The sequence below is a fragment of the Idiotropiscis lumnitzeri genome, unplaced genomic scaffold (genome assembly GCF_059441095.1).
Source record: "Idiotropiscis lumnitzeri isolate Australia: NSW breed Sydney's pygmy pipehorse unplaced genomic scaffold, RoL_Ilum_1.0 HiC_scaffold_35, whole genome shotgun sequence".
NCBI lineage: Eukaryota > Metazoa > Chordata > Actinopteri > Syngnathiformes > Syngnathidae > Idiotropiscis > Idiotropiscis lumnitzeri.
Genome location: NW_028283573.1, coordinates 1,498,805 through 1,512,818, shown reverse-complemented (window position 1 = coordinate 1,512,818; position 14,014 = coordinate 1,498,805). Strand labels below are relative to the sequence as shown.

The following is a 14,014-nucleotide window of genomic DNA, read 5'->3' as shown; positions in this document are numbered from 1 at the left end:
CCACATTAATTGTGGAAAAAGATGAAAAATGATTTGTCTTGGTCTTTGTTTTTTTAATCACACAAATTAGGCATTCTAACACACGGGTGTGTAGACTTTTGTCCTGTAGGTTTAGTGGGTTTGGAGTGTGTGCCAATACAACCTCAGACATGCGAACCCCTCCCTCTAAACTTGTCACTTTCGTGACCTTTGCTGACCTTCTCACCCACTATGGTCACATGAGTATTTACATTATCAATGAGTCCTGTCGTTTTTTTGTTGCATTTATTTGGCTTTGTTCCCAAAACTGGTGAATTAAAGTGTATTTATTCATTTTTATAATTTATTTGTTATTCCTCCTCTTATTTGAAATCTATATCTTAAAAAATTGAATAAAGTTGACGGTACCTTTTTGAGCAGTTTAGTCAGTACTTGAGTAGTTTTTCTGCAAAGGTAACAGTACTTCTACTTGAGTAAACCATGTGCGTACTTTTTCAAATTCTGTCTTTCAGCTCGCAATAAATTTGATGCGAGAACTTGAGTTTTGAGCATGACATCTGCTTTGCAACCAGTTTAGGAAACGCCTGTGCCTCATTGTCAACAAACTTGGCAATTCTATCGCCCTCTAGTGGGCAGCATTATACACAGCATTTCTAAATGACAACAGCACACACCAGGTCTAGAGTTTTCAGTTTTATTCAAGGTTCATTTTCCAGACCTGCAGAGGACAGTTTAAATTCCTTTTAAGCGCCTCAACTCTTGTTTTTAGTTTCCCCTTCCTCCTTACGGCACTGCATTAAAACCCAATTCTTAACTGTGGCGGTTTCTCCCATTTTGATCGTTGTGAGTCAATACTGTTAAACGGGGAATAGTGGAAAGGGGAAGGTGGTGGTTGGGTAGAGGACGAGACCAAGCGAGGGTCACAAATTAAGACTTGAAAAGAAGAAAGGCGGAGGGTGGCAGGAAAAAAGGTCAAACGATGGCAGGAGAAAACAACAAAGGCTGAGATTGACCACTACAGTACTTTGTATTGTATTGCAGCACCTTTCTTTGTGACACAAACTCACTTACACTTGTCAAAGTCGCACACAATAAAATACTGAGCCCCAGACACGACAGTGTGTGCGACGTCCAAGTAAAAACCCACAAATAAGCATTTTTTTTTTTTGCAGCTACCATTGAGCATCTCGTGCCTGGCCAAAAATTTGCATCTCAATTTTGTATTTTATAAATATAAATATAGCACTCATTACAACTCATTTTCTGAACACATTTTGCAGTTACAAATTAGAATTGTTTCACATTAGATCCAATCCACAGCAACAAATTAAGCATTTTGTCGCCAAAAATTACTATTTTGTGGTCAGAAATGACTAATTTGGGGGTCACAAATTAGTTGTCCGTAGCTCAAATGAGCATCTTGTGGCTACATTTGGTATTTGGCAGACACAAATTAATTTTGTGGCCACAAATTTGTGTTTCACACAAACTATTAGTCCACCACAAAATTGGATTTTGTTGTCTGAAATTACTACTTGCGGGCAAAAATTTGCATTTTGTTTAAGATTTTTTATTTTGTCCTCACAAATTTATTTCACCAACATAAATGACTACTTTGCTTTCACAAACCAGTACTGCGTGTATCATAATGTGTATTTTGAGGACAAAATGTGTATTTTGTGCACGTTATACCTAATTGAAGGACAATTTTTTTTTTTTGGTTCAAGTCCGCTTATTCGTATTTTGTGTGCACGTTATACTTAATTCATGGACAAAAAAAAATGTCATCCGTCGACCACAAATAATTCCTGGATGAATGTGTATTTCATGGACAAATGATTGTAACATTTGTGCATTTTTCCTCTAGAGTGTACCACATTTTAAAATCTGCCCCCCCCCCTCCTCCCCAAGTCATGTCAAGGGTTCAGTAATATTGTAATTATTCGGCACACATTGACATGAGACCTCACCTCCTCCAAGCACTCGAGCACCATTCTCTCTTCGCTCCACGTTAAGGCCTCAATTAAGCCCTCGCGGGTCAACAAGGTGGGGTGGGGGATTTGATCGCCCCCATGCTCGCCTCCCCAGTTAGTACTTCAATCCCCCTTCTTCTGTCTCATTTTCCTTCTATGTACTTGGTGGCTGTCCATGTTAGGGCTAAGCTACTGTAGGTACCACACGGTGGCACTGAGTAAGGAGTTTAACCCTCGTGCTCGGGATATGTGCCACCTTCTCCCATGGGGGCCGGAATCACCCCCCCCCCCTTCCGTAACCCGCCCCTCCCCTGCAATCGGGTACTGCTCTACCCTCTGATACAGAGGTTCAGCAAAAATGTCCCCAGTAGAGGGAATGTGGGCCACCATCTACCCCCCCCCCTCACATTACGGGGAGGCCCTGCATAGCCTGCGCCCTGTAATCCCGGAAACCTTACGTTGTGTCGCCCTTCGGCAAGCGATAAAGCCAAGCGACAACTCTCATCCTTGATTCACAGCTTGCTTTGCTCCTCTTAAAAAAAAAAAAAAAAAGAGACGGCGCAGACTGTCCAGCAACAGTTCACACTTCATCGTTAGTTACGTTTGAAAAGAAGACCCTCACTTAAGCTTAATTGATTTTTTGTCAGTTTTGGGGTGCTCAGTGCTATGTTGCCCACCTCCCCCCATCTAGGTCTAAGGTAGCAGACGGAGGTTAGGGATCATTTGTGTGCCACAAACAAAAAAGAGGGAAAAAAAGTGGGCCAAAAGAAAGCATAGTTGTTACTTTGTTAATCATATTTCATACTCTGCAGATTGATGTGTTTCGCTTTTGAGGGGTAAAAGGGTGGGGGGGTACATGATGAGTGGGGTAAATGGATAATTGTAGTCTTATATTCAGTGGCGGTCTGCGGCGGCACTCTGTAACAACTCTGTGGTGGGCTGTCCCGGGGGTCTGAAGGCGGTCTGGAAGCCTGGCGGGGGGGAGTGGAAGTGGCTGGCGGGATTGGCTGTGGCGGGGGGCAGGTAGGGGGCCCAGCCGGCAGGGGCGGCGGCTCTGTGGTGGAGGGGGAGGTGGCCGTCCAGGATGGCGCTGTGGAGGGGCTGGGGGGTGGGCGCTGCCACCGAGCCGGCCGGACCGTCCATCTCTGTGAGCGCGTGCAACGACTTGAGCCAGTGTGGGGGGTTGTCGTCCTGGAGACAGTCTAAACTGGTGCCTGCCGAGGCCGGGATGCCTGCACAAACACAGCAGCACCAAATAGAAAATAAGTGCAAAATGTGAATTGGGATCTAGCCCCCCCTACAGGCCAACTGGGAACAGGTGGGTGCCATGATTGGGTATAAAAAGAGCTTCCCTGAATTGCTCAGTCATTCACAAGCGGATTTGGAGCGAGGTTCACCTTTGTGGGAAACAGTTTAACTGTTCAACGTACAATTGCGAGGAATTTTGTGATTTCATCATCTCCAGTCCATAATATCAAAAGTTGAAGAGAATCTGGAAAAATCGCTGCACGTAAGCGGCAAGGGCAAAAAACAACACTGAATTCCCGTGACTTTTGATTTCTCAGGCGGCACGGCATCAAAAACTAACATGGATGCGTCAGGGATATCCAGCACATGGGCTCAGGAACGTTTCAGAAAACCAATCAATAAAGTTCAACGCTACATCCCTAAGTGCAAGCCATTTATCAACAGCACCCAGAAAGGCCGCCGGCTTCTCTGGGTCCGAGATAATAATCTAAGATGGACTGAGGCAAAGTGGAAAAGTGTTCTGTGGTCTGACGAGTCCACATTTCAAATTGGCTTTGGAAACTGAGGCTGTCGTGTCCTCTGGGCCAAAAAGGGGTCAAGAGCCATCCAGATTGTTACGGACGCATAGATCAAAAGCCAGAATCTGTGATGATATGCCAATAAATGTTGAAAGGTAAATGCAGGTTTGGGAGAAAGATTTGCTGCCTGCTTATTTCAGCAAGACAATGCCAAACGCACGTGTTACAGCAACGTGACTTCAAAGTATAAGAGCACGGGTACGAGACTGACCTGCCTGCAGTCCAGACCTGTCAACCATTGGAAATGTGTGGCGCATTATGAAACATAAAATGCAACAACAGAGACCGGGGAATGTTGAACAGCTGAATTTGTACATCAAGCAAGAATGCAAAAGAATTCCACCTACTTCAACAAAGTTTCAACAATTAGTGTCTTCAGTTCCCAACGGTTGTTAAAAGGTGATGTAACACAGTTGTAAACATGATCCTGTTACAGCCATAAAATTCTAAGTTAATGATTATTTGCGAACATCAACTTTTACAGTTTGAAGATGACATTTCTAGTCTTTGTCGTGTATTCACTTCAATAAAAGTTGTTTGGGATTTGCAAACCATTGTATTCTGTTTTTATTGATATTCAACACAACGTCCCAACGTCAATGGAATTGAGGTTGTAACGCGGAGAAAAATGTTTTTTTTCCAACGTATGGCAGATCAACTCACCTGTGATGATCGCAGGGTCCATCCAGCTAGCCGTGCTGTCCCAGCTCAGACTGTGTGAAATGCCTGCCGGCCCACCGATGTGGTTAACACTGTTTGAGGATGAGGAGGACGAGGAGGATGAGGAGTTGGGAAGGCCCCCGAAGTTGATGTTGATGTTGGGCAAGAGAGCTCGGAGGCCATCTTGCCACTCTTTCACATTTAGGCCTTCTATAGAACCGCGGTTTTCTGTAAGAGGGCAAAACACATGCGGCGGGTTACGCAAAAATCAAAACAAGCGCTTCGGGGACTGCAAGTAAGTGTTACAGGAACAAAAACCTTTTTTAATATGTAGATATAGAATGTAAAAGTAGTTTGGAGACCACTGGCGAAATGGTTGGGTGGCATGCACACAGTACCTGAGATTGGGATCCCTCCAAGACCTGTGCTGTGCTGAGGAGGCAGACTCAGGTCCAGGAAATTACTGTGTGAGGCAGCACCGGCTGAGTGGTTCAAGTGTGTGAGGTTATTCCGCGAGGGGATGCCCATCCAGGGGTGTCTGGCTTGCTGCAGCTGCTGCTGTTGTTGTTGTTGTTGTTGTTGACTGGGCTGGCTCATTTGCATGTTGGGGAAACTGCACGAGCTGTAGATGGCTCTGTGATGGAGCTGAGGGATGCGAGGCACGCCGCCGGGGAAGTGGTGAGAGTTGCCGGCGTTGCCGTTCGGGGGCGGCAGGCCGGGCATGCGATTGCTGCCCTGGGCGAGAGGCCTCGGGGAGGCGGGGCTCTGGTCCTGCACGGACAGCTCCTTCTCAATCAGGTCGGCCAGCTCTTTGCGGGTGACGTCGAACGGGTCGAAGCCCAGGTCGTCGTCCTGCTGTTTGCTGGACGAGCCGAAGCCAAAGGCCGCCTGCCAGTCCGTGGACGACGACACCGGTATCGTGTCTGCCGCGAGATCAAACATGGACGTTACTGGAGGAGCGACTGAAGTATAAAAACAAAATAACGACAGCGACAAAAACAACATTTGTGTTAGTTAGCTGGTTGCTTATTTTTATTGCAATAAAATATATTTTGGAACCATTAGAAAATCTGTTTATTCTGCTTTTAAATGGTGCCAAAATTTATGTGGCGCACGAGCTTCCAGCTAACAAAAGCTCAAAATGATGGAACTCAAGAAAAACAAAACAAAAAAAACCTCAACTTTCGAATCCACAAGTAATTGAGGCCCACCCTAAAAAGTTTGGAATTGCCTATATAGGCCACAAGATGGCAGCAGAGCACCGTTTTCTTTAACAATGCGAAGTATTCAATATAAGCCGAAGCAACTCTTTTTTGAAGAAAAACTAAATCAAAATCTAGGAAAAACAGTTGTGGCTTATAGTCCGGTGAAATACGGTATTTGAAGCGCCTCCCCTGAACGAAATATCGTTCCTTGGCCACAAGATGGCAGCATAAGAGCATTTGCATTCGACAAGGTTTCGGCCTGAGCACAAACAGTGGATAGGTGAGTTTGACAGAGGATGGGATCTCCCCAAATATCGGTCAACAGGCGAAATCATGAATGCTGTACCTCAGCTACACGGCGGCTCACTGTACCTGTATACTCAATTAACACTTGATCCCATTACAGGAAATGAAATTACACATTTAGCAAGTTCAGACTTCCTTGGAAGTGAGGGAGGGAGATTAAATTCCAGCGCACACACAGGTTTTAAGCGCAAGTTTAATGCCCCTTTCCCCCCCTCTAGTGAACAAGCAAACTATTCAGCCAGATAGCTCCTGCTTGTGAAAGAAATGCTTATAATTCCAAGCACTTCATTGCCCTTTATCCGACGCTCGGGTACTTTTCAAACGCTGAGAACACAACATCAGCATTCAAGCATTTTAAGAATGCAGAGCACCTTGCGTGCACCATTTCACAATCGCTGGGACAGGAACACAAATGATATCATGTGTGTGCACAGGAGCAAAGCATTTGCTTTCAGTTAACTGTCATTTATTTACTTAGTCAATTTGGTAGCAGAGGGACAGACTGTCCGTCGAGTGCGTAGTGTCCCAAAGAGAGAAATTCTGGCACAAGAATTTTTACCGAAATGTGTCTCCGTTGTAAAGTTAAACAAATCCGAAGGTTTTGGAAAACGGTCAACTTTTCTGCCTTGAAATCATACCTTTGTTGTTCTAAGTGTAAAGGGACCGACAAATACCATTTTTTTTCTCCGAATTATTAATTTAATTAATTAATCGATTATCGTAATTTTATTCCACCAAATATCAGAATCGGCGGCATAAAAGAGAATCTGTATCTCTAAGGCCATAGTAAAAATTACAAGTTAATTTCATAAACACATTAATGTGCCAATTGTCATTCTGCCAAATATTGTAATCGGGCTCAAAAGAATCCATTTTGGTGGGGCCCGATAAAGAATCCCAAACCTTCCTCCTGGTATACTACGTGAATCTGCAGTAACAGACGTTTATTGAGAAAAATGATCTCAGCAAAATTGCAAGAGATGTGATGTGATTGGCTTACCTGACGTGAAGAGACTGTGTGGTTCCGGAGTCATGGGCCAATCAGCGCTGCGGGGGTTGCAGGGAAATGGGGGCAGACCGGTGGGGAGGGGGTTGGGGTGTCTGAAATTGCTGTTGTCCGAGAAGAGCGATTGCGACTCGGCCGCTGCGCCCTCGAAGGGTGAGCGGGCCGTGAGGTCCGACACGCTGATGGGCACTACCAGGCTGGGCTTGCTTAAACCCGGGGGAGGGGACGGGGAGTCACTTGTAGGTATCTGGAGAGAAAAAAAGAGAGAGACGACAGGCTTGTCCTTTTGTCCGACTGGTTCATTTAGAGGGGCAGGGGAGAGACAAAGTCTCTGAAGTGGTTCTACCTGTTGTAAAGTATCTCCGTTCACCATAGCAATTGACTCGGAAGGCTTGTCACTGGGGCTGTAGGCACAATATTTAGTGTGTTAATAATCCAAAACAAACTTTATGTAATGAGTCTAACTGTGCCTACCTGTTGCTGTCACAGTTTGAGGAGAAAGGGGACATGGCAGTGCACTGGCCAGGACCGAGATCTGTATCTAGACCATCTGAGGCGAGACCCTCTTGGTCTAGATAGTCTAGCAGCGGAGGGGACTTGCGGTCCTCTGAAAGGCCATTGGCTAGTTTGCTATGCCCTGACAACGTGGGCCACCCATCTTTACCATTGCTACTGTTTTGCCTGTCGGGGGGGGGGGGGGGGAATAGGACGAAGAAAAAAAGTGAGACATCGCAACAAAAGTAGAAAGCAGAAGATGTCTTCATTTAAGATAACGCTGACCTTTGTGTTAAGCCAGATTTACTCTTTGACTTTTCTGTTCCACACGCTGGAGGCTGTAGAAAGCTAGGGTTTATTTTATACAGGTCTTGGAGGAGTTTTTGCTCATATTCTTGATGTTTCCCGGCCTAAAAGGGGGGAGTAAAAAGGAGCCAATAAGGTGCCAATGTAAACGGATCACCAAAGCAGGGAGACCCCCCCCAACAGTGTCGACAATTATCTTACCTGCATTTCGTCTTTAGTAAAGCTAGCTGCTTCATCTCCTAGCTCATGTAGATACATACAATCAGGTTTAGGACACTGCATACTTTTGAGGAAGTAACTGCAGTACTTTGTCGTGCCTAAAGAAGCCTGCGAGAGGAAGATGAGAATGAAAATAACACAACGCCGCCGTTTTTCAGGGCCAACCGGCAAATGGGCACTAAAAAGTCACCTTGAGTGTTCTGCCATCAACTACCACGTTGTTCACGCACTGAATAGCTCTCAGAGCGTCTTCGGGGCGGACGTAGGTGACATACGCACTGGCGCTCGGTCCCTGGACCATCAGAAGGAAGAAGAGGAAACAAATCAGACAGACAGCTGCTGCAACAATTTAGTTTTTGCTGTAGCGTTGTGAGTCAAAACGGCAACGGGAGGTCGTAGGCGCCCAAAATAGATCTCACTTTGAAAACTTGCTCCTTTTCCTTCCATATAAAAATCCAAGTCACAAACAAACCAAAGTGATAATCATTTTGAGCACTGGACTAACGATGTTACTATTAAATATCCCTCACGGAATAATTTAAGTACACGGATACCTCAACTTACGATTAATTTGCTTAATGCTAACACACAATGCAAAACGCCATAGACGGACTAACGGAAATGTCATAAACGTCATGACCCTTTAAGCAACAGGTGTGAACACAAACAGAGCTGAAATACAGAAAATATAACACCAGTCATCGATACTCTAGGCAAAAAAATAAAGATATCTGACATTGAATACCAATCAAACAATCCATCCATAGAAGAAAGGATTTTTAAGGGAACATCATAAGCGAACGATCCCCGTACACAAAAGTGCAATTTCAAAATGCAAGCATCGACAAAAGCACCAGCTGCATGCATGTAAAAACCCAAGACAGGTTCGCCTCCGTTTACACACTTGTAGTCATTGGCATTAGAACATTCACAATCAATTTTTTTTTTTTTCTCACTTGCTAGCTGGATCTTATTGACGTCACGCAGCCTCCTCACCACAAGCAAACACGCCTCACTTGATTTGAAACCAAATCAAGAACGTTGTCACTTTAGATCCACACCCAGCGTTTTATTTCTATGTTGAGACATGACCACATGAACCACACCAATGCGGAAAAGGAACTTGAAGTTTGACTCAAAGCGACCAAAATGTAAACCGCCAAAAAAAAACAAAAAAAAACCTGTCCAATATGATCTAATCATGCAAACCTGCGGAATAAGTCTGTCAAAACCGCACTGACAACGTTTTAGTCGGGCATCTTTGAACTATAGCGCAGCAATCAACAAAACGAAATGACACAATTTGTGTGAACTCACCTGTGACCCTGCATAAGATGTACTATTGTTGATGACCACTTTATGGATCTTCCCAAACCTCCCAAAATACTCTGGTCGTTTTAGGACCTAAGGATGCAACAAAAAACACTTACAAGCTCACTTCAAACACACACAAAAAAAATAAACCATCCTTTTTACATCTGCACAGCAGTGTCACATGTCAGCAAGTGCCACAGCTCGCCGCGCTCACCTCCGGGTCGGCGAGGCGCTGCGAGAGTCCCACCACGAACACCAGGTTTCTCTGCACCACTCGGACGCTGGCCAAGTGCTTGCGGTTCTCCGTCACCTTCTGCTTCTTCTCGTTCTGTTTCTGCTTCTTTTCGTTCTTTATCCTCTGGATCTCCTCCTGTGACAGAGGCTTGTAGACAGCGGGGTCCTCGGGATATGGCTGCATAAAAGACGGGAAACGTCAAGAACGGAGCCCGGCGTCACGATATCGACCGTTACGGTGGATTTCGGTTCATGATGAGTATTTATGGAATGGCATGGCGATGACATCATCATGCAATAGTCACATGATTTCACAACTTTCAGATACAGAAAGACCCAACGGTCGAGACGTGCGGCGGTGAATCGACAGATAATCTATTGTATGGATGCATAATAATAATTTCTCAAAATCGTCTATGTCACAATTTTGTTAACGTCTCATCTTTTCTGAAAGAAGCTATACGATTGGTCAGTCCACATGTGTGGGTGTTATTTTATTTAATTTTTTACAAATTATTGAGCAAACTAAAGTGTTCAAAATGGCTTGGTCTCTTTGATGAAGCAACATTAATGATTGAACAAACATGCGTCCGTTTTTTTTTTTTTTGCTTGTTTATTTTTGTGTTTCCTCATAAGCGATGATTTTGGTAGTACGAGGTTTCCGCCAGACGCCGGCGATTTATTAAATAGAGAATGCAAATACACATAATCCTTCAAAGTAGCCTGTCAGATGAGCTGCGCGCATCACTGGCAACGATCCAACATGCAAGTTAACTTCACATATCAAAGTCAGACGTATTTTCAAATTGCAGCTCCAAGGAATTCACGTCTCGTGAAAACTTCACAATGCATAAATTAGGGCCACCCTTATATTTCACCTAATCATGAATTTTCCAGGTTACGCATGGTTGGTGTGCCAGTGTGAATGGGAGAATGGTGACGACTTGAAATGCGAAAAATGAAAAAAATTAATTGAAAAAAAAAAAAAAGACTTAAGCGCGAATGGGAGTGTGTGCGCCTTTATATGCTCACGAATAAAATGTGTGACGCCTTGACGTGCATAGACTTACATTTATATTACGGCTGTTTTAATGTTCGGAGCAGTTCACGTATTTTATGAGTCTGTGGCAATCGAGAACATTCCAATGATTACTTGTATATAAGATTACAAAAGGGGTGGGAAATTCCCATGGGAAGTTAACTGGGGAATTTTGGAAAATAATACAACTAAAAGCATGGCATTTGAACATATTCATTTGTAGGGATGACTAATGTTTTAATAAACAACCAATTCCTTTATTTTAGAACAAAGAATCCCATGACCTAAGATATTCAAAAAATTACAAAACTACCAACAAAGCCCAATTAGAAATGCTCAATGAAACGGTTAAAAATAAAACATCTTCACTCAATCCTCCCAAGCTTCGCCTCTGCACTTTTAGAAAACCTTGTCAAGCAATGTGCTTTTCATATTCAACTATACATGCATGAAATCTGGTCTGTTAAATCAGAATTATGCAAAATATATTTAAATTCCCTATCAAGAGCCAACAGTTAATTTAGTAAATTCCTGGTTTATTTCCCATGGAAAGTTTCCAACTTTGACATTTCACATAATTCTATTTCTTTAATAATTCCTAATTCCTCCAAGTACGTCCTCCTCACCTTTCTACAGGCTGGGCAAAGGCCGTTCTCATCTGTGCGGATGCGGTGCCAACAGAAGCGGCAGATCTGGTAGCCGCAGGTGCAGGGGAAGAAGTTGACGTCGTCGATCTCCAGTGGCTCCATGCACAGAGGGCACTCCATGGGGTCGTCCTTCATTTCAGGGCTATGGGACATCCTACGGCGCGGCGAGGCTGAGCGTTGAAGTGGTCACGGAGCACAGAGCTGCAAGGAATAAAAAAAAAAAAAAGTGTGACAACGTTATAAGCCAAGCCATACTTTGCACTGATGTCAAATACTGATTCCTGAAACTAACGCATCTCCTACATGCATGCTTCGTTTGAAAGATTTAAGCCTAATAGCTGACTTTTTCGCTGCAGGCGTAGCCTCACTGTTTTGACATTCACAAGCTTGAGCTGCAAAACCAACAGGCACATCGTTCGAGTTGTGAATAGGGGGAATCCAGGACACTGGAAGGTGGAAAAGTCAGGGTCCTTGGCATAAGCAGGGGTCACCCAAGGTCACCCAAACACAAAACATGAAAACCACCAATTGTTGGGGAAGTTGTCACTCGGGCTGGAGCCTATCCCAGCAGAACAAGCCAACTCCACACAGAAAGGCCGAAGCATGGATCTGAGGCAGATGTGTGAACCACTTGTCCACTCAATTTCATCCACCCATGAGAGACGGGTTACACTGTGAACTGCTCGCCAGCCTATTTAAGAGTACTTACAGGCAAACAACACTTTTGGTATCTGGGAGGAAGTGGGGAGAACATAAACTTCTCACAGGACAACCAGAGAAGAGATTTGAACGTCAGAGTTAATAGAGTCCTACAATTAAGAGAGGACTTCACACTAAATGAAGAACCAGCTGATCAACTCACATATGTTTCAAATGAACCCCCAAAAATAGACTCCAACTGGATCCAAACATAAGTTTAGCACCCCAAAAAATATGTATAAATGTACGCACAAGTACACCGATCCAGTGGTACCTAACGCCTCGTACTCATCGGCAGTGATTGTGTATAAATAACGTGTTGTTAGCAGTCATGCTCTACTTAGTATGTGACAACACGGGCTGCCAGAACTTGGGAGTCCGATCCAGATTTGTGGAGCCACCAAAAAAAAAAAAAAAAAAGAAGCGTAAGCACTACGAAGGGAAATAAACAGCAGCATTTCAAATGTTGTCCGTGCTGTTTAGCAATGCGCTTGACAAGCCATTGTTTGCTTCTCATACAATCAAATTGTGTTCCATCTTCCGAGTCGTACCTTTTGACGGATGTTATATGACCACCGCTAAGGAGAAGCTAACATTAGCCGCGATCGCATAAAGGGAAGCTGCTTTTTATATAAGAAGGCAGAGAGAGAGAGGGGGGAAAAGGCGTCCGCAGAGTGGGTGGCGGAGGTTGTTAACATTCAGCTTGTTCATGTGCAAGCTGAGTTTCAACACGACACTGACATTAACTACTTTATAAAACGGTTGACAGTGACACGACGTGACGTTTTGCCCCCCCGAACATACTGACAGCTCGCTTGTAGATAACCGCCTAGCATCGGCTAACCTCGGATGCTAATAGCGGAGGCTTACGAACGCGGCCTACGAATGCTAACGGGGAGCTGGGCGCAACTTGGCCGCAATGAAAACGTCTGACAGTGCTCTCACCGGTTCGGTGACACTGCGGCGGGGGTCGAGCGGAGTCGGAGAAACTCGGCAGCCGCTCAGCGAGTTAACAAGCAGTCCCCTTGGCGATTTGGAAGCAGGGTGAAGGCGAGTTAGCTCGTCTTAGCAAGTTGGCTTACGTTAGCGTTACTTACCCTGTCCGTATTTAGCTTAGGATTCCACTCCAAGAGAGTCACACCGAATTGGGCGGGGACTGAGAGCCAATGTGTGTGAAATGTCAAAATATCTCGAAGCGGTCACTTGGGATAGCCGTGGATGTGTTGTTCCGTTTTAATTAAAAAGCTATCAAGGTGTTTATTTGTTTTTTTGCCCCTGTCTTTTCTTAGTATTGAGGAGACAATTTACGCTCAAACCACCATCTTAGCTAGCATTAAAATAGGGAGGAGGGAGTGGAGTAGTACTTGACGCTACGGAGTTTGCGCGGAGACAGCGATGCATTGTGGGAAATCGAGTTTCCGACGGAACCTCCTCTATATGCGTGTGTTCTGCAAATATTGGATTCATACTAAAAATATAGCTTTGTAAATTTTCAGTCTTTTTATTGGCTTTATTTATGCAAATAATGCAATTGCAAACATATTTTTTTATATTCCGACCTGGCTCCTAAAAGCTATTAATATAATTGATAAAAATATTAATCAACATTTCATGTAGTTTACCATATCAAGCACTTTTATACTCATATCGTGATGATGAAAAGCCTGACTCTTTACTTCCTCTCGACTGCATCTTTCGGCTACCACATGCAGTGAGAATGAATGCATCCATTATCTGAGCTGCTTCTCTTCACGAGGGTGGCAGGCGTGCCGGAACCTGTACCCCAGCTATCTTCGGGCAGTAGGCGAGGTACAACCTGAACTGGTTGACAGTCAATTGCAGGACACACATCCAAGCTCACAAACACACCTAGGGGCAATTCAGTGTGTCCAATCAACCTATCATGCATGTTTTTGGAATGTGGGAGGAAACTGGAGTACCCGGAGAAAACCCACGCAGGCACGGGGAGAATATGCAAATTCCACAAAAGAAGGCCGGAGCTGGAATTTAACCTTGCACCTCTGTACTGTGAGGCCATTGTGCTAACCGCCCTAGAATGAATATATTTCAACTAAATAATTTAGGGGAACAAAACAGGTAAATGAA

At 44.4% G+C, this 14,014-nt stretch overlaps 1 protein-coding gene across 3 annotated transcripts; it reads right to left on the bottom strand.

The window, feature by feature from the left end:
* Window positions 1-659: 659 nt before the first annotated feature.
* On the bottom strand, window positions 660-13,293 carry cnot4a (CCR4-NOT transcription complex, subunit 4a). Of its 3 annotated transcripts, none has more exons than XM_088287293.1 (13): window positions 13,006-13,293; window positions 11,189-11,410; window positions 9,504-9,701; window positions 9,293-9,379; window positions 8,166-8,267; window positions 7,958-8,083; window positions 7,736-7,860; window positions 7,430-7,636; window positions 7,302-7,359; window positions 6,950-7,202; window positions 4,837-5,361; window positions 4,442-4,666; window positions 660-3,184 (listed from the first exon to the last, which is right to left on the bottom strand). In XM_088287293.1, the coding sequence occupies exons 2-13, from the start codon at window positions 11,360-11,362 to the stop codon at window positions 2,847-2,849; spliced, it is 2,418 nt and encodes an 805-aa protein (XP_088143419.1). In that variant the 5' UTR covers window positions 11,363-11,410; window positions 13,006-13,293; the 3' UTR covers window positions 660-2,846. The 3 variants fall into 3 exon arrangements, with proteins under 3 accessions (XP_088143419.1, XP_088143416.1, XP_088143418.1); XM_088287290.1 differs by having other exon boundaries at window positions 8,166-8,274; window positions 9,294-9,379; XM_088287292.1 differs by lacking the exon at window positions 13,006-13,293 and adding an exon at window positions 12,854-13,002 and having other exon boundaries at window positions 8,166-8,274; window positions 9,294-9,379.
* Window positions 13,294-14,014: the final 721 nt, after the last annotated feature.